Here is a 19,625-nt window from a genome sequence, read left to right on the forward strand (position 1 = left end):
ATGTTATAATTATGCAAAGGGCTTAGCACACAACATGCAAACATTTCCGTTCAACATTAGCTATTATCAGCATATCTGGACCCTCCTACCCTATTCAAATGATCTAGATCTTGGGTATATTCAATTTCAGGGACTTTAATGTGGACACATCCTACACAGATGAACAATTTTAAGGAAAACATGCCTGCTTTTCTTCCCAGATCCTAACATTTTAAAGTGCACAGAAAATACTCAAGGGTCAGGGCTCTAGGCACAGCACACACACCAGTTGTGTGCAGGGAATCAGGCTTCAGGGGAACCTGTTCTTGTCATCTTCCCCCATATACCTACTCTCTCTCCATATTTCTGCTGTGTAAAATGCCCTACCTTTCTTATGTGCTGTAACTATGTCTACTCTTGAAGATTTCCTCCTCGAACATCTTGTAAACATAACATTGTTCTCTTCTGACACTCATCACAACAGGCTACGGCTGTCTTTACATGAGGTTGCTATGCTTTAGAAGGCAACTTCTATTATTGTCTCCCCTGGATCCAGTTAGCGTGGTCCAGACGCTATACTCACGTCCTCTGAATGTTCATTAGATACCATTCTAAGCAAACCAAATGGGCCTTTATTATTTTGTGTGATTGTTTTTAACCACATACCTCACTTATCCTTTAACACTTCAGATGATGTTTCAGAAAATGAGAAATGGATTTTTTTTTCTTTTTTTTTTGCCTAAAGCCTATCAATTTGCAGGTCTCCACTCTTCCCTGTGAGTGATGTGAGGGAAAAAAACCCCAGAGGTATGTTAACAGTAGCCAGAGAAATAGTGATTTTTCTTCTGTTATCATTTAAGACCTATTATAACATTTTAATTTATAAATATTCACATTTTATATTGAAAAGTCTTCACTGTCTTAGCAAAATCAGAAGAAGTGCTATAATAAAATGCTGTCATTAAAAAAAAAAAAAACAAAAAAAACCCCCTTGATTTTCTAGATAAGCCTTTGCCTGATACCACTGTTGAAATTATATCATTTTGTGTTGTGTGTATATCATCCCAACATAAGGATATAAACTTTGTGTGCTAAAACGTGACTGACAACAACAGGACCGGTAAGATTTCACTCTAAGATCACACTGTACAGGGGCTAAGGTAGAGAAGGGAAAATACAGAAGTTTCATATATCTTTCTTAGGAAAAAACCCTTCAAAACCGGCAACAGCAGCTAAAACTTATATAGCGTTTACTAAGTGCCTGCACATTTCACCTTAACCCTATGAGGTAGGTTCTGCTATCATCCTCATTTTACAGATGAGGAAATGGGCACAGAGAGGTTAAGTAATTTGCCAAAGGTCACGTAAGGAATAAGTGGAAGAGCTGGGGTTCAGATAAATGCAGTCTAGCTGTAAGGACCATAGTTATAATCATACCATACTCTATATACTACATCAGTAAGGGAATAAGTTGCTTTCTTGAACAAATCTCCTATTCAATGATATGCATATGGTTCAGCTGGAAAAATCAGACCAATCACCATCTGGCTAGAACCTTTATTATTTCAGAAATATGCATCCTATGTAACTTGAGGTGGGTAGAATAGTTATTTATGGATTACTGTACTAAATATTTGTCAAAACACCAACTATCTCAATAATCATACACTTATTTCATTCATAAGAACTTCCAAAAATAACTCTTCTGTATAAAAAAACTTATAAATGGCACAAGAGAGTTAAATAATGGCCTATGGAGGACAGAAGGAAAATTCTGCTAGGAGAAACTCTAGTGAAGCATTTTCTCCATTACATTTTTGATTGATATAGTTCATGAAAGAAGCCTCGCTTTGCCTTCCTTTTTTTTTAAAATAAATTTATTTATTTAATTTATTTTTGGTTGCGTTGGGTCTTCGTTGCTGTGCGCGGGCTTTCTCTAGTTGCAGCGAGCGGGGGCCACTCTTCGTCGAGGTGTGCAGGCTTCTCATTGTGGTGGCTTCTCTTGTTGCGGAACACGGGCTCTAGGCACGTGGGCTCAGTAGTTGTGGCTCACGGGCTCTAGAGCGCAGCCTCAGTAGTTGCGGCACATGGGCTTAGTTGCTCCATGGCATGTGGGATCTTCCCAGACCAGGGCTCGAACCTGTGTCCCCTGCATTGGCAGGCGGATTCCTGACCACTGCGCCACCAGGGAAGCCCTGCCTTCCTTTTTTTAGTGATTCCTCTGAGAGGGAATGCAAGAAACTAAATCTGAGGGGGAAAACTGCTTTCATAATCTCAAGTGTAAACCACGAATAGGCTTTTCTGATAAAAGTTAAAGCCTGAAGAGATAAGAAAGGCAAGCATGTATTCCTTTAAACATTTCAATTAATTTGCAAAAATATTCAGCAACTATGCACATATTGTTTGTATACTTAAAATGCAACAATTTTCATGCTTCGAATATTTTTTTCCTGAGTGTTTTACGGATATTTTGTTCTACTAGACGATTCAAAAGTAAGACTTACACACATAATATACATAACAGGAATTCTCCGCATGATTAGCATTGTGGACTCTCCTAACAGTGTCAAACAATGAGAAGCCAAACATGATCACATCCATATCGTAAGGAGAGCCTGGAGAATCACCTATGTCTTTGTTTTCTGCTCAGTGCTTCTGGTAAGTTCAGCAGACGTACAGCCATGACTTGTTTCCAAACATCCAGACCCCCTCACTGGCTCACCACAATTACACGAGTGCTAAGTTCTAAGTATTCACAGAAAGACTGCAGGTGTCGCTTTACTCCTCTCTGGTCCCTTTACCAAACCCCTACATCACTTATGACATTACTTGTTAATATTCTGCAATCCAAAATGAAAAATGCAGGTACACAAGTTTGCTAAATTTCACTTAACCAAATAAATTTAAAAATAGATAAAATAACTTAAATTCCTGCAACACAAAACTTGGTTTTCATATTCATTTGAACATTTTAGAATTACTCAAACACAAGAATTGAAAATGTGTGTGCTATTTGGAAGAGAACTACTGAATTTATTCTCCAGAAGAAAAAGCAGACCTGAAGCATCACATTACTGGAACACCTGAAACATGTTGACAAGTTCTTATCTTCTAAACTTCAACGAAAGCTGCTTGCACAAACTATTTAAAGAATATCTGCCCCTAATAAACAAGCCAGATATCTGATGTATTAAGGAAGTCAGAAGCTGAGTCACTTCATTTCTTTCTGTTGCCTCCAGTTGCTAGAATACTGGCAATTCGCATAAATATGTTTAATGTATCCATGTAGATTCCCAGCATCCTAGAAAAGAAATTATGCCTGTTAAATATGATGTAATTCTTGTAACAATGACAACAAATATTTCTTAATGTAGGAGAGAAGAAAGCGCAACACTGATTATTTGTCCCAGGTATATGAAATGGAAATTTTAAAAAAGACGCCAACTAAGGAAGTCCTAGACTAGAAAACTATCAAGATTTTTCTTTTGGCAGATTAATATTTTAAATGTTAAAGGGCAGTTTTAAAAATCATTATATTCTCTGACACTCTACTATGAGTACAGTATCTTGCTTAAAAAAGAAAAAAGAAATGGGTGATAGACAATGAAATAATCAAAACAAAAACCAAAGAAACACCTTCACAAAAATGTGTCAGACACAAGTCTGGCGTTTTAAAATACAACACACTCCCTCAATGCCTCCCCTCATTACCCCCAAAAACCTGCTATAAATCTGTAAGCATTATAGCAATGTTTAAAAAAATCATTACATTAAGTTTTAAAGAAAGAAAAATAAATTATTTTAAAAAATGTGATAGACACCATGAAACTCAAGGAAATTACTTAAATAAAATAACCTACTTTGGTGGAGAGGCCAAGGAAAGGAAAAAGCATTATTATACACAACACTTAACATCAGCTACAGTTGAATATCTCCAAAATGGAATTTTCAATTTTTAGTAAAAAATTAAAAATTGAAGTGTTTCCAATTTTTAATAAAATAGGCTTTTCTATTAAAAATTTCAATTATGTACACTTCCAAAAAATAACACTTGACTAATACATCTTTTCTTCAGTTTTAAAGTCTGTTAAATAAAAATTACACACACACACACACACACACAATTAACTGACCAACAAGAGCACTATAAGGCTAATTAACAAAAATAGGTAAAATACTCTGAATCAACTGAATACATACCTAATTATTACACTTAGTTGCAATATAATCAAATGTTCTGTGTACACATAGCTTACTAAGGAAAGAGAACAGACCAAATAATAACAGAAATAAAATAGTAAAATTCAACAAAGTCATTGTTGCAGGTTGAACTCAAAAGATATGTTCAAGTCCTAATCTGTGGTACCTGTGAATGTGACCTTATTTGGGAATAGGGTCTTTGTGATTATAATTAAGATGTGAGCTAAGAAGAGGTAATCCTGGAGAAGGGTGAGCCTTAATTCAATATGGCATCATTATAAGAGACAGAGATACAGGGAGAATATCATATGAGGACAGGAGTAAAGGTAAGAGTGATATATCTACAAGCCAAGGAATGCCAAGGATGGTTGGCCATGACAAGAAGCTAGGAGAGAGGCATGGAGTAGATTCTCCCCTAGGGCCCTCAGAAGGTACCAACCCTGATGATACCTTGATTTCAGACTTCTGGACTCTGGAACTATGAGAGAATAAATTTCTGTTGTTTTAAATCAGCCAGTTTATATAATTTGTTATAGCAGTCCTTGGAAACTAACACAGTCATAAAACAAAATAGGCCAAAGCAACACAAATGTCCTTATGCAACAAAGAAAAGACATTAAAGGCTACTTACGAATTGATGGGATCATACTTTTGAACTCCATACACTGGTACTACTTCTGCACGCTTGATTACTTTCTGTGTATCATACAGAAGAAACATGCTGAAAAGAACTAATCCACCATAAATTGCCACTGAGTACAGAGTGGCGCCAGCCACAGTGGTAGGTGGAAGAAACATAGATCCTGAAATCAAAATGGGAAAAAAAAGTTTTTCTGGGAAAAAGGATTTTTCTGTAACTGGATTTATAATCAGCATTACTTAAAAAAATTTTCTTCTTTGGTATGTTGCACAGATAAGGAAACATCTGAGTATGTGCTCTAATTTTACATACATTCAGTTCAAAACCCATTATACTCATTCTTGCAATGGGTCACTTGCCCACATTATAGGAAAGTTCCTGCATCAGAGCAATTTTCATGTTCTCCAGATCAACTTTCCCATTTTACATGTATTTGGTAAAACCAATAATAATGGTTTGCCATGATGCCAAATGAGCAAATCCAGTCAAATTAGCATATATCTTTTAACCAACTTTTAAAAATGACACTTACTAAATTCTCTCCATTAGGATACCTGAGTATGTCAGATGATCTTAGGACATCAAAACCAAGAACCAAGCGTCAAAGCACAGTGGCTTACCTAGTGAGGAAACAAAGACGACACCCAGGCCCACGCCCAGGGGTGCTCCCATGTTCAAAAACTTCTCACTGGGTGCGCACATGGCCACAGTGGAGAGGCCTCCCACAACACCAGCCGTGTACCATGCAGCTCTGATGAGAAGAGGCCCCCCTAATATCGTCAGAGGAGCCACCACTGCACCCATCACACCTGCAGAAAGAGCAAGCAGGCAGTTACATATTTACTAAATAACAACCAAAAGGAAAATGCTTCTTCTAACTAACATGCCATCTGAACATATTATAGCTTATAGTTAAACAATATGATTACAAAAAGTCTTCTCCTTATTTAGGTGACACTATCCCCATAACCTCACAACTAAAGCTTGTACCTATCCAAATTCTAAATCACAACTAACACTATTCCTAGTCAATCAGTCAAAACTCACCCAAGTATAAACACTAATCTAGATTTTTAGTAACTATGTCAAATTCAGTATAGTTCATTATTTGGATCTGAGTCTACCAAGAGTCTTTATAACAATATTCACATTTGGAAGAACTGAGATGAAAGGCTTAAAATAAATGAAGGTCAAATCTACTGTGCTGAAAGAGAACACAGTAAAAGGAAAGAATAAGTATATGATGCTAATCTTAAAGTAGGAACTTCAAGGACAGATGCTGCTGTTACCTTGTGTAATAGGGAATGTAATCACAGCTTGTAAAAAGCAATTTTAGTTGCCAGATATTTATAAACATGTCCACCAAAAGTATTGTAACAATAATTTCATTAGCAAAGGTAAATAGAAATCTTTTATTTAAAAAAAATAGATCTTAGATAAGGCATTCTTTCCGTATTGAGTAGAGCAAGCTATACCCTTTTCTTTTTTTTTTTGGCAGTACCATGTGACTTGTGGGATCTTAGTTCCCCAACCAAGGATCGAACCTGGGCCCCCTGCAGTGGAAGCGTAGAGTCCTAACCACTAGACAGCCAGGGAATTCTCAACTATACCCTTTTCTTAAACATTAAATGTGCATCATTGAACTCATGGAATAAGCACAGAGCTACCTTCACACTGAAATTTTAATACCAGTGTGTCTCTTTTGAGACTAACATTTCTAGATCAAGTAATAGGGCATATTTTATCACATGATGATGAAAAATTAAAAAATTTTTTGCTCTAGGAAAGATATTGGATAGAAATTCGTCTGTATGACATTTCTATTAGAATTCCTACCAGTTTTGCAACTGACATCAAAATTTTAAGAAAAACTTTCAAGGAGATTATTGAGATTTTTTCCAATGATACTGATAAAAATCTTAAATGGCAATAGATGTTTGCTGCTTAAGAACAAATCAATTACAAAACTAGTAAGAATAGCTCAACATTATCATTGTGAATGAAAACTGCCCTTCAGGAAATTAGTACATCCACTGGGGAAAACAAGTATGAAGGTTCCTCAAAAAATAAACACAACTATCATATGATCCAGCAATCCCAATTCTGGGTTTATAAGCAAAGGAACTGAAATCAGGATATGAAAGCAACCCAAGTGTTTGTCAATGGATGGATGGATAAAGAAGATGCGGTATATATAAACAATGGAATATTATTCATACTCAAAAAAGAATGAAATGTTGCACTTCTTGACAATACAGATGGATCTTGAGGGCATTACGCTAAGTGAAATAAGTTGGACAGAGAAAGACAAATAACGTATGATCTCACTTATACGTGGAATCTAAAAAAGTCAAACAGAGAAACACAGAGCACAGTGGTGGTTACCAGGGGCTGGGGGGAGACGAAAATGCGGAGATACCTGTCAAGGGGTACAAGCTTCCAGTTATGATTAACAAGTTTGAGGACCTAATGTACATCATGATTACAGCTAATAATACCGTATCATAAATGCTGCTAAGAGAGTAGATCTTAAATGTTCTCACCATAAAAAAGATATGGTAAATACGAAATGAAGGTGTTAGCTAATGCTATGGTAGTAATCATTTTGTAATATATAAATGTGTCAAATCAACATGCTGTATGCCTTAAACTTATACAATATCATGTATCAGTTATATCTCAATAAAGCAGGGGAAAAACACAGTTAGAAGAGACTAGCTTTCAGCAAGCATTTCAGTAATTCTTGCATAGTATCACTTAGGCCTGATTGAGACCGCAGCTGTGTCCACAAGGTATTAAACATCTGTATGAAAAACGAAAATAGAATGCATTGGGATGTTTATCCTGGGTCAAAAGCTGGCTTTGATGTCTCTTTGACACTGTGAGTGGTTGCCCTTAGGTCATCCACTTTGGATTAAAGGGGTCTGAAACTGAATCATGCCAGTGAATGAAGAATTAGACAGAGAGTTGGACTTTAAGAAATAACATTGGGGGCTTCCCTGGTGGCGCAGTGGTTAAGAATCCGCCTGCCAGTGCAGGAGACATGGGTTCGAGCCCTGGTCCGGGAAGATCCCACATGCCGTGGAGCAACTAAGCCCGTGCGCCACAACTACTGAGCCTGCGCTCTAGAAGCCGCAAGCCACAACTACTGAGCCTGTGTGCCACAACTACTGAAGCCCATGTGCCTAGAGCCCATGCTCCGCAACAAGAGAAGCCACTGCAATGAGAAGCCCGCACACCGCAACGAAGAGTAGCCCCCGCTCATCGCAACTAGAGAAAAGCCTGCGCGTAGCAACGAGGACCCAATGCAGCCAAAAATAAATAAATAAATAATAAATTTATGGGGGGGGAAAAAAAAGAAATAACATCGGGGGGTGTCAGTCTTGACTTTGGCACTTCCTGCTGTATGACCTCACCCAGCCTCAGCTTCCTCATCCATGAACATATGGACAGGCTAACGCCTGCACACACAGCTTCCCAAGATGTTTATGAAGAATAAAGCAAATTTTGAAAACAAATTAAAAAAAAAAATGGCATTCATACTGCACAAGAAAGGGTTAACATAGCAGACCTAAGCCTAACTTTACAAAGACCTGCTTGCAAGGTTAGTCCTTGGTTGGCATCTAAGAACTTGGCACTGGAACCATTCTCTAACCTTAGGGTTAGACTATTTATGCAAACAATGAGTTATGCTGAATGCCTGCTTTCCTTCTGGGAGTCTGGATTTTGGTAGTTGCTAGGAGGGTCCCTAAATGATCAGCCCCCAATAAAAACCTTGGGCGCTGAGTCTCTAATGGGCTTCCCTGGGCAGAAACATTGTACATGTTACTGCACATTTCGCATTCTTGCCATGTGCCCTCAAAGGAAGGAGACAGCACTGAAAGCCTGTGTGTGGATTTCTTCACACTCTATACTTTGCCTGTATCTTTCTCCCTTGCTGATCCTGTTGTGTATCCTTTCACTGTAATAAACCTTAGCTCTGAGTGTAACTATATGCTCAGTCCTGTGACTCCATCTAACAAATTGCTGAATGAATGGGTGGTCTTGGGGACTGCCCTCCAACACACATAAAACACCCAGAACTTAAGTAATTTATGTTACAATAATATCAGATAAGAAGAGGTTTTCTAAGCAACACCTTAGGTTTTCTAAGGTAGAAAGGCTTACTTATTCTAGCTCGAATTAAAACTACGTAGCTACTTTAATTCAACAAGTGGATCTACTATTTATCAGAGATAAAATGACACTGAACCTGTTTATTCAAGGAAACAGTGTCTAAAATGGGAAACAGGTGTAGAACTCTATTCACTGGCCAAGACACTGAATAATCCTTGAATATTTATATGGCACTAAGAGATATTAAATTTTATAGAAAATGCACACACTACGTTTTAAGTAATTTTTTTCTTAAAAGCAGGTTACTGGTATTAGAAGAAAATATTGGGACCATCGCCCTCCCAACCACAAAAGTTCTGTCTTGTAAAGGTCCATGGAAAATATCTATGGTTGAATTACCTAAGACCTAATGGAAGAGAGGCTTGAAAACCAAGGTTGGGAAGTCATGCTCTCTCACATTCACCAAAACAAAGCCAGCACATAAAGAATATAAATGATGTATTTCGCACTGGAAATTCATCATACTAGGTTCCTCAAAACTAATTTCCATTTACTAACCTACGTTAAAAACATTTCAGTCTGTCTCCCTGGAATTTTCATGGAAATGCTTATAAAATTTGTCTTGTCTTGTGGTAGAGGTCATGCATCTAAAGCATTTTTGTTTCTGCATCTGGTGTTCTTTACTCAACCCAGAGGCAGAATACCCTGGGATACTTGTAATGGAAAATACTTTATGTAAACTTTAAAATATTTCTTTCCATAATTAAGGAAAATATTACATATACCTAAAGGAATATTAATACTGTTCCACAATACCAGGGTTGGACAGCCTCTGTCCTGCCCACAGTAACTTTGTGCCAAGAACTATCTAAATACTGACCCAGCTAACCGCATCACACACAAAAGTGAATTTCCAAAGATCTTTTTGACTGCTTTCTTCTTCCCAAAGCTCCACTGCAAAAACCTCAGCTCCTATTCTTTCACACATCTTACGTCCTCCTTCTCTGGTAGAGACCCCCAGTTTCTTATTTTTCTAAAGATATACAACAAGAACAATTCTCAAGTGATGTGTATCAGATCTGAAATCCTCCTGGTATTAGACAAAATACATAAAAGGAAATCTCTGCATATACTAGACGGTCACCAGAGGCAAGTGTAATAATGGGGCTGTCTATGGTCTTAGTATTAGAATCATTAACTTTCCAGAGTGGAGATCTGGCAATAATACTACCAGGAATAAGTGCAGAAAACCGTTAAATGTTTAGCAGACATGAAGCTTAATTAAATTGTGTACATATCATTTACGACTGTGAAGAGCCATCAAAAAAGGCAGTATTTAAGATTGTTTAACAACAATTGTAAAACAGAACATACCAGAATGTAGTAACCAAGCAAGATGCTTTCGGCCTGGGCTCTGGTCATATGATATAGACTGGACCAGCATTCCAGCTCCAATCATGGCTGCAAAGGTTGCACCAATTGTCTGAAAGACACGTATTACTAAGAAAAATTGATCCTTATACAACAACAAAGTAGAAACCCACAGGTTCCAAGTCCAGTTAGTCCCTCCAATAAACCATGTTTAAAAAGATGAAGGATAATAAACAGAATCCTATATTTTTCTAGCACATTAAAAGGCCTTGTGCTTATTTCAGTTTGGTCAAATTAGCAAGAGCACCCCCTACTATCATACATAAAGTTTTCCAGACAACTTTAAGTGAATGAGTAGAGCTTTGGCAGATAACATCATCTTTAAAAAATTTTATTCTTGTTAGACAGAGGTATAACAAAACCCCTTTAAAAATCCCAGAATAATTATTTTAAATTATATTTATTTTGGTATAGCACAAGTAACATTAAAAAAGTTAGTCATGATACACCAATTAGAATATATATATATATATATATATATATATATATATATATATATATATATATAGAGCGCACATTGTCTCAAACTCTGTATTTGCTAAATGAAAACATGAAAAAAAGAAGCACACGGAAAAGATGAGAAATAAGATTCTACATTTCTATCCTCCCAATTTTCTGGCTGAATTGGCCCTCATCCCTTTTCTTTGTCTATCTTAGATTTCCATTGTTATACATTTAAATATTGCTTGTGCATAACAAGGAAGAAATGTTTGTAATGAAAGATGATAATCAATCTTCAGGAAATTTAAAGCAGAAATTGCAAACTTGCAGCCCTTGGGCAAGATCAGGCAGCAGATGTTTTGTTTGGCCAACTATTCAAAAAACAATTGAGCGTGAATGCACTTAGTTGGAAGGCTTTCTGTAGATGCCAAAATCCCATGTGACATACCAGGCCTGCCTCACTCATCTGATGGCTAACCCATGGGCATCTGAATGGTCAACCTCTGAGGTAAAGTACAGGTAAACATAACAGCTGTTTTTGCTGAGAATGTGAAAGCCTTCACTCATAAAACAGAAAAGCACGCTGGGTTCTACTTCACCACCTTCCAATGGAGAAACAATTACTAAAAGCTACTTCATCTATCTCTGTGCAAAGCATTTTCAGGATATTTAACACAATTATATATTTTTCTTTTAAAGTCCTTCATCATCCAGGTTCATTTTTTGCCTTTTACCTTCCCATACTCTACACTCCAGCTACACTGAACTGGTAGGCTGCAAACATGCCCCAGTTTCACACCTCTTTAATTCTGTTTATTGTGCCTAAAAATACCTCCTTCCTATCTGGTTGACATATTCAAGGATTACCTCCTTGCCTGTAAAGTTTTTCTGGTAGGTACCCTGGCTGTAATAAGCAGTGTCAGATGTCTCTACTCTGTTCCAAAAGCACTTGGTACAAACTTTGACATTATCTGTGTGTATGTCTGTCACCTCCCAAAGGCTTCTTCATTTCTGTAGCACCTGTCTGCCTTTCTAAACTATTTTACTTAAGCAGCCCTAAAGGCAGGTGAGACTGATCTTATGCCCACAAGCACCCGAGAATATGGCCCAAGCACAAAACCTCCTTGAAGTCTTATTTTAGGGGCTAAACTCTTTTGTGTATTTTAATCTTTCATGTTTGCTTTGTTACAAAAGCATTGCTTTAAATTGTTTACCTCTGATTAAAACTGACATACCTGATGAGAATGCAACAAGTTGATTCTGTGCCTTTAATAACCTCTAGGCTAGGAGATTCATGACACCCATCTGAGAAGCAAGACCCTAATACTGAAGTGTCTAAATGGCTACACAACTGCAAATGGTTCTCCTTTTGGAAAGTACAGAATAGTGGAAATATTACAGATTTGAAAGTCACAGGGATTTGGGTTGCCCATGGGAAGAATCAGTGGGAATTTGCTGTGGGAAGTCTGTATTATATAAACTTTCCCATCTCCCCTTCCCTTCCAGTCTCACACTCGTTGCTCTAGTTTGCATTACCGTCATTTTAGACCCTGAAAAGGCACAGCTGGTACACCTGCTTCCCGTCTATTCCACATTAGCTCTTAAAGCTCAAATACAAACCATACTTTTGCTGTTCCAGTATCTGCAATGGCCTCTAACTGCTTAGGTGCTCTCCTTAGCTTGGCAATCAAACACACCCTTTCTAATTGTGTCTTCTTCACACTCCAGACACTCAAACACTTGAATTTCACTTGAATGGGATTATAAAGTCACTTGTAATGACTACCTCCTCTCCTTTGCCCAAGCTGTTGTTTTTTATAAAACTCGACTACCCTGTCCTCTCCTACTAAAATAAAAAAAAATGCTAGCAAAACAACAAATGCTCAAGAAACTCTCACTGAATATAAAACCTTATATAGGGTCAAGAAAAGTTCAGAATAATAGTGCCAGCACTATTCTACTCCTAGTTGTATAGAGTGCTTGGGTTTTTGTGACAGCTATTCTCCACTGACCTCTAAGATGGATTTTTTTTTTTTTAAACATCTTTATTGGAGTATAATTGCTTTACAATGGTGTGTTAGTTTCTGCTTTATAACAAAGTGAATCAGCTATACATATACATATATCCCCATATCTCCTCCCTCTTGCGCCTCCCTCCCACCCTCCCTATCCCACCCCTCTAGGTGGTCATAAAGCACAGAGCTGATCTCCCTGTGCTATGCGGCTGCTTCCCACTAGCTATCTGTTTTACATTTGGTAGTATATATAAGTCCATGCCACTCTCTCACTTCGTCCCAGCTTACCCTTCCCCCTCCCCGTGTCCTCAAGTCCACTCTCTACGTCTGCGTCATTATTCCTGTCCAGCCCCTAGGTTCATGACCATTTTTTTTTTTTAGATTCCATATATATGTGTTAGCATACAGTATTTGTTTTTCTCTTTCTGACTTACTTCACTCTGTAGGACAGACTCTAGGTCCATCCACCTCACTACAAATAACTCAATTTCGTTTCTTTTTATGGCTGAGTAATATTCCATTGTATATATGTGCCACATAAGATGGATTTTCATCTGCCTTATTTTTTAGTAAATTACTACAAAATAGAGCTGTTTGATATCTGCTGCTAGATAAGTAGAATGTTCCTGTAAGTTTGGGTTCCAACACCTTTGTTGCTACTAAAATACGTATTCAACAAGGAATAATAGCTGACTTGCCTAAGAAGGTATTTCCTACTTTGTTTCAGCTGCACTAATAATTCACATATTACTTGAACAAAGATTTGTTTAATATAGTAAGGCATTCTTTCCATTTAATCCCCTCCTCCGATAGTTTTCATTTAATCTTTTGCAATTTAGTGGGAAAGGAAAACAAAAACTAGCTAACTTACCACCCAAGAGCCTCTCATCATGAAGTTCATGAGGGCAGGAGTTCTGCTCACTGCCAGGGCAGACAAAGCTGTTATGCCGATACTTCCTGCTAAGTACATATAGGTGGTATGAATTCTATCCTTCACATACTGAGGCCAAATTCTGTAAGAAACGCAACATGGTTAATTTATAGAATTATGAATGTGAATTTTGGTTGAATCATTTACTAGGTGGGAGATCTTGAGAAATATCACTTTATTGCTCTAAATCGCATTCCATTATCATGGAAATAATGATGCATGTTGGAGTTACCATAAAAAATTAAGTAATATAAAACATATAAGCACCTGGCACATATACAAAACAACACATTTGCTTCTTGCTTAAACACATATAACCTTGGTAAAAGATTTTTATTTATTGTTTGAATAAATATATGCCAAGGAAATAAGAGATTCTATTTTTATTCATGTATATTTCCACAAAGTTGGAACACTGGACACAAAATATTCTAAAAGTGGTGAAAGATAAGGATGAGAAGAAAACTGGAACCTTTAAGGCTCAAATTGTTTGAGAACAATTTACTTACATGGCTTTTTCAATAGCTCCAATCTCATTAGACATTCCCAAGCCATAGTAGCACAAAGCTCCAAGACCAACAGCAGCCCCTCCAGCAATAAACCATCTTCCCATCTGATCAACTGCAGAACACAGGAGGAAATGCAAGTTAATACTGCTGTCTTGACTAAAATGATTAGACTTAATTAATCTTTAAGTTCACTCTAACAAAATTTGCGGAGGCAGTGTATCTGTAGATGTAGGGGTACTTCTGTGATATATGTTATTTTAGTCATAAGAGATGTGTGTTCTTGTGACACTCTTAGAAAATAAAGATGAGAAAAATGTTAACATCACATGTTCTATTTAATATTGTGTCTAAAGTGCTATTAACAAAGATGATGCTTTACATGGAGTCAAGAAAAAATGAACCAAAGAAAAATGTAATTAGTGTTTATGCAGCAGGATCAAGGGAGAGGGTGCTCTTGTTTTCTAGAGTACTGAGAAGGAAATAATTCATTAACTCAACTGGATGGAGGTATTCACAAAGAGCATCTTGCTCCCTTTAGTCAAAGTTTGCTCCCTAAAAATGTTACTACACTGTTGCTATGATTCATATAATCTGGTTTCTAGGGCCAACTGACCAACAGAAATGCCCTGAGGGATGCCAACTAGGGCTCTCTCCCATTTTAAAATACAGATGGTCCCCAACTTAAGATTTTTAAAAAACGATATGCATTCAAGTAGAAACTGTACTTTGAATTTTTAATTTTGACCTTTTCCTGGGCTACTGACATGCAGTACGATACTCCCTTGTAATGCTGGGCAGCGGCACCCAGTCAGCCAGTTGATCATGAGGGTAAACAGCCGATACACTTATAACCATTCTGTACTCACCCAACAATTCTATTTTTCACTTTCAGGATTCAATAAATCACAGGAAGAATTCAACACTTAATTATAAAATAGGCTTAGCGTTAGATAATTTTGCCCAACTGTAGGCTAATGTTAAGTATTCTGAACACGTTTAAGGTAGGCTAGGCTAAGCTATGATATTTGGTAAGTTAGGTATATTAAATATATTTTGAACTTCAGAACATCTTCAACTTATGATGGGTTTATCAGGATGTAACTCCATTTTAAGTCAGGGAAGATGGGTATTGACCTTTTGCAAGGTTGTTAAGGAGCAGTAGTGTTCTTTGATTTTGGGTAGATTACCAATCTAGATTCTGAACTTGCAAAGCTGAAATCCAAACTGTGAACCAAACTGACTTCATTAGGGTATTGCTTCCCGAGAGGCCCTAAATGGGCAGCCAATCAAGATGACCCCTCTTGAACAACTAGCTTTTTATTAACATCTATGTTTTGGTGATTTACTCTTGACCTGAAACATATACAAATATTATGTTTGAAGTAAGATTCTACATGACTTCAAATGAACTTCATTAACAGATTATAACTTTCAGATCATGGCACATTAACTAATAATCCTTAAAAAAAAATTGTGAAAGTAAAATTTCTTTCTGGAAGAAATATGACTGGGGACCACTGAGCTCAGTGTGAAGTACCAACCTTTTCAGGGTCATCAGATACCTGAGGATGACTGCCCTTCTTCTCACAAAATGCACATATGTACAAGTTTGCATATACTTTAAGGAGGCTGTTCATGGACCTTTTTTTTAAAACACGAGTTTACTAAAGGCTGCCACCTACTTTTAAATATTTTTTCCAATGATGGTTCCAAAGCTGCCTCCTTGAGTTCTTGGCTAGTTTTCCCACGTCGAATTCCAATTCTTGTCTTGGTGGCATATTCCTGATACACATGGAAACGAAGACACACACCACCCACACCAAAAGATGGTTAACAACAAAATAAAACAGAGGATCTCATCACCCTAGAAAACTCTGTATAATGTAACTTGGTACTTTCTATGTATGTAAGTCATACATACTTCACTATGGAAGTACGTTAGCCAATCTAAAAAATTAAATGTAGACCCTACCTGTGCTCTATCTTTGAAGTGATTCACTAATTCATTACAACCTAACTTCTTAGTTCAGGTTTCAGAATTGTTTATTTCATAAACTACAAATTTTATTTATATCGCTAGAATTATCATATTTTAAACACTAACTTTTAAAAGACACGCACTCAATAAGTATTAGCTGCATTTTTTCATCTGGGAAATAGGCTCAATCCTTCCTTTGACACAAAGCCAAAGGGAGGGATGACTACTACCTCTATTTTAGCTCTTTTTCAACAGTGGAACAGTTAATTTAAGAGAAAAAAGTTGTCTCTTTTAGCTTCTGTATATTTCCTTATCTACCTCACATTTCAAAACTGATACTAATTTGAATGCTAGAGCAGAAATCTACTACAAAAGGAAATGGGTTTCTCTCTAACTTGATTTTGTTTTACCATTCTCTAAACAAGAGCTGAAATGCCATGTTTAGTAACTTATTAATAAGTTATTGGCCAAATGGTAATATTCTTAAGCTTTTGACAATAGGCTCCACGATCTCTCTGTTGAACCACATAGCTCTCAATCCTTCACAAATTACTCTAAATTCTCTGAATGAGAAACTCCAAGAGCTGTAAGTAAAGGAGAAGTCACAGGAGTTCTTTTTCATATATGATAAGGATGGAACAGAATGATACAACACTAAGAGGGAGAAAGAGCTGATTTGGGACATTTTCAGGGCTGTTTTAGTAAATCACTAATGGTAGAATAGGGAGCTTCACAATCTGTCAAAAAAAGAGTCCCAGGAGCATACAGAGAGACAAACAATATAAAAATATTCAGATTATCTTTACCCTGCTGGGTGGTAAGAGCCACTGATTTTTCGTGATGGAATTCTTCACAACAGGGGAGGCCTTGGTGAGCGCTGGGTGGAAAACCCTGGAAGGTAGTGTCCGGAGACACACAAGTCTTGCGGCCAGCATGGTGGTGCACCAGGTTTACCAAGCAGATCTGAAATGCTAGTTAGAGACAGAGACAAAAAATCACCCATTAACCAACCCACTGGCTCTCAGAAAGAGCCAATCATCTCTTAGGAGAAAAGATGAAATAAAGTGACCTTTTAAAATGATCATGATGAATACGCTGCTTGTCCCTTGTTAGTTCAAGAAATCCATCCCACAGAACTGGTTTGGGATGGACCACCAAAATGGGTTTAAATCCCAATTGGAACAATAACAAGAGGAATGACTTCTAAGTTATGTGTCCAATACAGAGTGGATTTAATATCTTAAGAGAATTAAGGGGTGTGTGCTGGATTTTATACATGTGGTTTTGGCTTAAGATTTATACCAGCATTCAGTGGGAAGATTTAAAAGAGGGCTAAGAGTAACTTTGAGCAGAGGAAAAATGTCAGCCAAGAAGTGATTAACTCTTCAAGGTCATACCACATTGCAAGGCTATAAAACATCAGTGGAAACCAAGCATGCCAAGTATTACTTCCCTTCAAAATATGATATAAAAATATTCAAGGTACTGAAACCACCTGGGATGTATCTTAAAAATGTAGATTCCTAGGTCTAACTACGGTCCTAATGATTTAACCCCTAGGAATAGGACACAGTAATATGTATTTTAACTAGCTGCCCAAAAGCTAAGAATCCTTGCTTTTAAATACCTGAGTGTCCTTCCAACTCTGCCACGGGATCTGCGAGGGGTGTACAAAACTGACACCTATCCTTTGTAAAAACACCGAATCATTCTAGCACTTTCGTGGCATTACATCATCTCAGCCTAAAGGTGCTGTGCCTCTCAGTCCTCAACACACCTACTGAGGAGCACCAGCTCAGACAGAATGGCCTCCAGAGTGGGAATTTTACTTCTACCACATGCTAGAAGTGGCCCCGTGCGAATGTTTGATCCCTGAGACTCAGGTGCCTTAACTACAAAATGGGTACTATTACCGACCCCGTACGCTTCCGTGTGCATCGATGAGCTCCGGCGCCTGGTCCCCCGAGAAAGTTCAGCTAGATCACAAGACTCGGATGAGAGCCCGGCAGCAAAAACTCCAGCCTCCCAAAGTCAATGCACCACTCTACAGCACACCAGCCGCAGGCACCCCGTTATCTACCACAGCGGCGCCTGGGTGGCCCGGCCGCGGGGATGATTCAGCACCTCGCTGCCCAGGGAGAAGCAGGCAGAGAGAGTGGGCCCCTGCCCGCCTACCCCAGGCCCCGAAGTCGCCGTCCCCTCCACCGGATCACCCGCAGGACGGCCCTGACGCGCCGCCAGCCCGTGACGCAGCCCGCAGCGCCGCCGCCTCCAGCCCTCCCCACACGCACGCAGCGGCCCAACGGGGCCGGTTGTCAGTAGTACGGTGGATCGCGGTGCCTCACGGCCCGGGGGAGCCTTACCTCAGTCCCTGGTCAACCCAAGCGCGCAGTTCCCCTTCCGGGCCGGCGAGCAACGACCACCAGCTCTCGCGCCCTCCGCTCACCTCTTACTGACTGTGAACGCAGTCTCTTTAGCTCGCTGCGTGACGCAACATCCGGAGAAGCCGCAAATACTATGGACAGCCAATCACGAGCGGAGGCCTAACGGAAGGGCGGGCATAGTAGGAAGGAGGGGTTCCGAGCTGTAGGGGCGGGGCCAGTGGAGGATTGTTGGGAGCCTCGCAGTCAAAGTCCATCGTGGGTGTGGGCAGAGAAGGCATTTCAGCCATTTTAGCTCTGGGTGGAGGAGCTCACCGTTTTTCTCTCAACAGTTTCACTTGCAGTAGTTAAAAAATTATTTTAAAATTGAAAGAGGATAGTGTGAGAATTAAAAATTATTCATTCGTCCCGTTTCTTTCCTCTTGTCAAGAATTTATTGCCAGATAGTGTGCCAAATTGGCAGTTTCAGACCGGAGCCAACGGGTTTCTTGCGGCAGATGTGAAATCTACAAAAGGGTCTGAGTCACGAGGTCGGAGAGCCGCCTGGCCGGATCTTAGGAGTTCTTTCATTGCTTTGTGACCTCCCCTTGACACATTTTCAAGGTTCAGTGAATACTAGTATAATAGGTTGGTACAACAGGCTCTGCCTCTTACCCAGGGTTGTTTTGAGAACTATTCATATGCACGTAATTTGTAAGTTGAAAAACCATTTCTTGGCTACATGAGGAAGATTTTCCCCTCCTATCATTCTCATTTACCCGTTTAACAAATCTTTACTGAGGCTCACTTTGTACCAAATTCTGCACTAGGGATACATGCAAATAAAAGACATATTGTACCATTGTTTTGGCAAAACAAACTCCTTGCCCTTATGGCGCTTACTTTCTGTTGGAGACAAGAAAATAGACAAAATGTTTGTTAGTGATAAGTACTAAGAAGAAAAATAAATCTGCGTAAAACCCTAGACGGGCGCTATTTCGATAAGGTGATTAACAACATGTAAA

At 38.5% G+C, this 19,625-nt stretch overlaps 1 protein-coding gene across 2 annotated transcripts; it reads right to left on the minus strand.

Annotated features, from left to right (window-relative positions):
* Nucleotides 1–1,516: 1,516 nt before the first annotated feature.
* On the minus strand, nt 1,517–18,739 carry GHITM (growth hormone inducible transmembrane protein). 2 transcript variants are annotated; one of them, XM_036828749.1, is made up of 9 exons: nt 18,604–18,739; nt 17,047–17,211; nt 15,945–16,044; nt 14,263–14,374; nt 13,694–13,835; nt 10,310–10,418; nt 5,440–5,628; nt 4,811–4,982; nt 1,517–3,280 (listed from the first exon to the last, which is right to left on the minus strand). In XM_036828749.1, exons 2-9 carry the CDS (start codon nt 17,173–17,175, stop codon nt 3,196–3,198), a joined length of 1,038 nt encoding a protein of 345 aa, XP_036684644.1. In that variant the 5' UTR covers nt 17,176–17,211; nt 18,604–18,739; the 3' UTR covers nt 1,517–3,195. The 2 variants fall into 2 exon arrangements, with proteins under 2 accessions (XP_036684644.1, XP_036684646.1); XM_036828751.1 differs by lacking the exon at nt 18,604–18,739 and adding an exon at nt 18,158–18,481.
* Between the last annotated feature and the right edge of the window lie 886 nt (nt 18,740–19,625).

Source organism: Balaenoptera musculus, chromosome 16, assembly GCF_009873245.2.
Source record: "Balaenoptera musculus isolate JJ_BM4_2016_0621 chromosome 16, mBalMus1.pri.v3, whole genome shotgun sequence".
In the NCBI taxonomy this organism is placed as follows: Eukaryota; Metazoa; Chordata; class Mammalia; order Artiodactyla; family Balaenopteridae; genus Balaenoptera; species Balaenoptera musculus.

Excerpts from the sequence above, each read along its gene's own strand:
- GHITM (XM_036828749.1), bottom strand. The coding sequence starts at position 17,175 with ATGCTGGCCGCAAGACTTGTGTGTCTCCGGACACTACCTTCCAGGGTT. Across the intron at positions 5,629-10,309 it reads TGCTTGGTTACTACATTCTG|GTGTGATGGGTGCAGTGGTG; the intron begins GTATGTTCTGTT and ends CTCTTTCTGCAG. Across the intron at positions 3,281-4,810 it reads AAGTATGATCCCATCAATTC|GATGCTGGGAATCTACATGG; the intron begins GTAAGTAGCCTT and ends TTTCTTTTCTAG.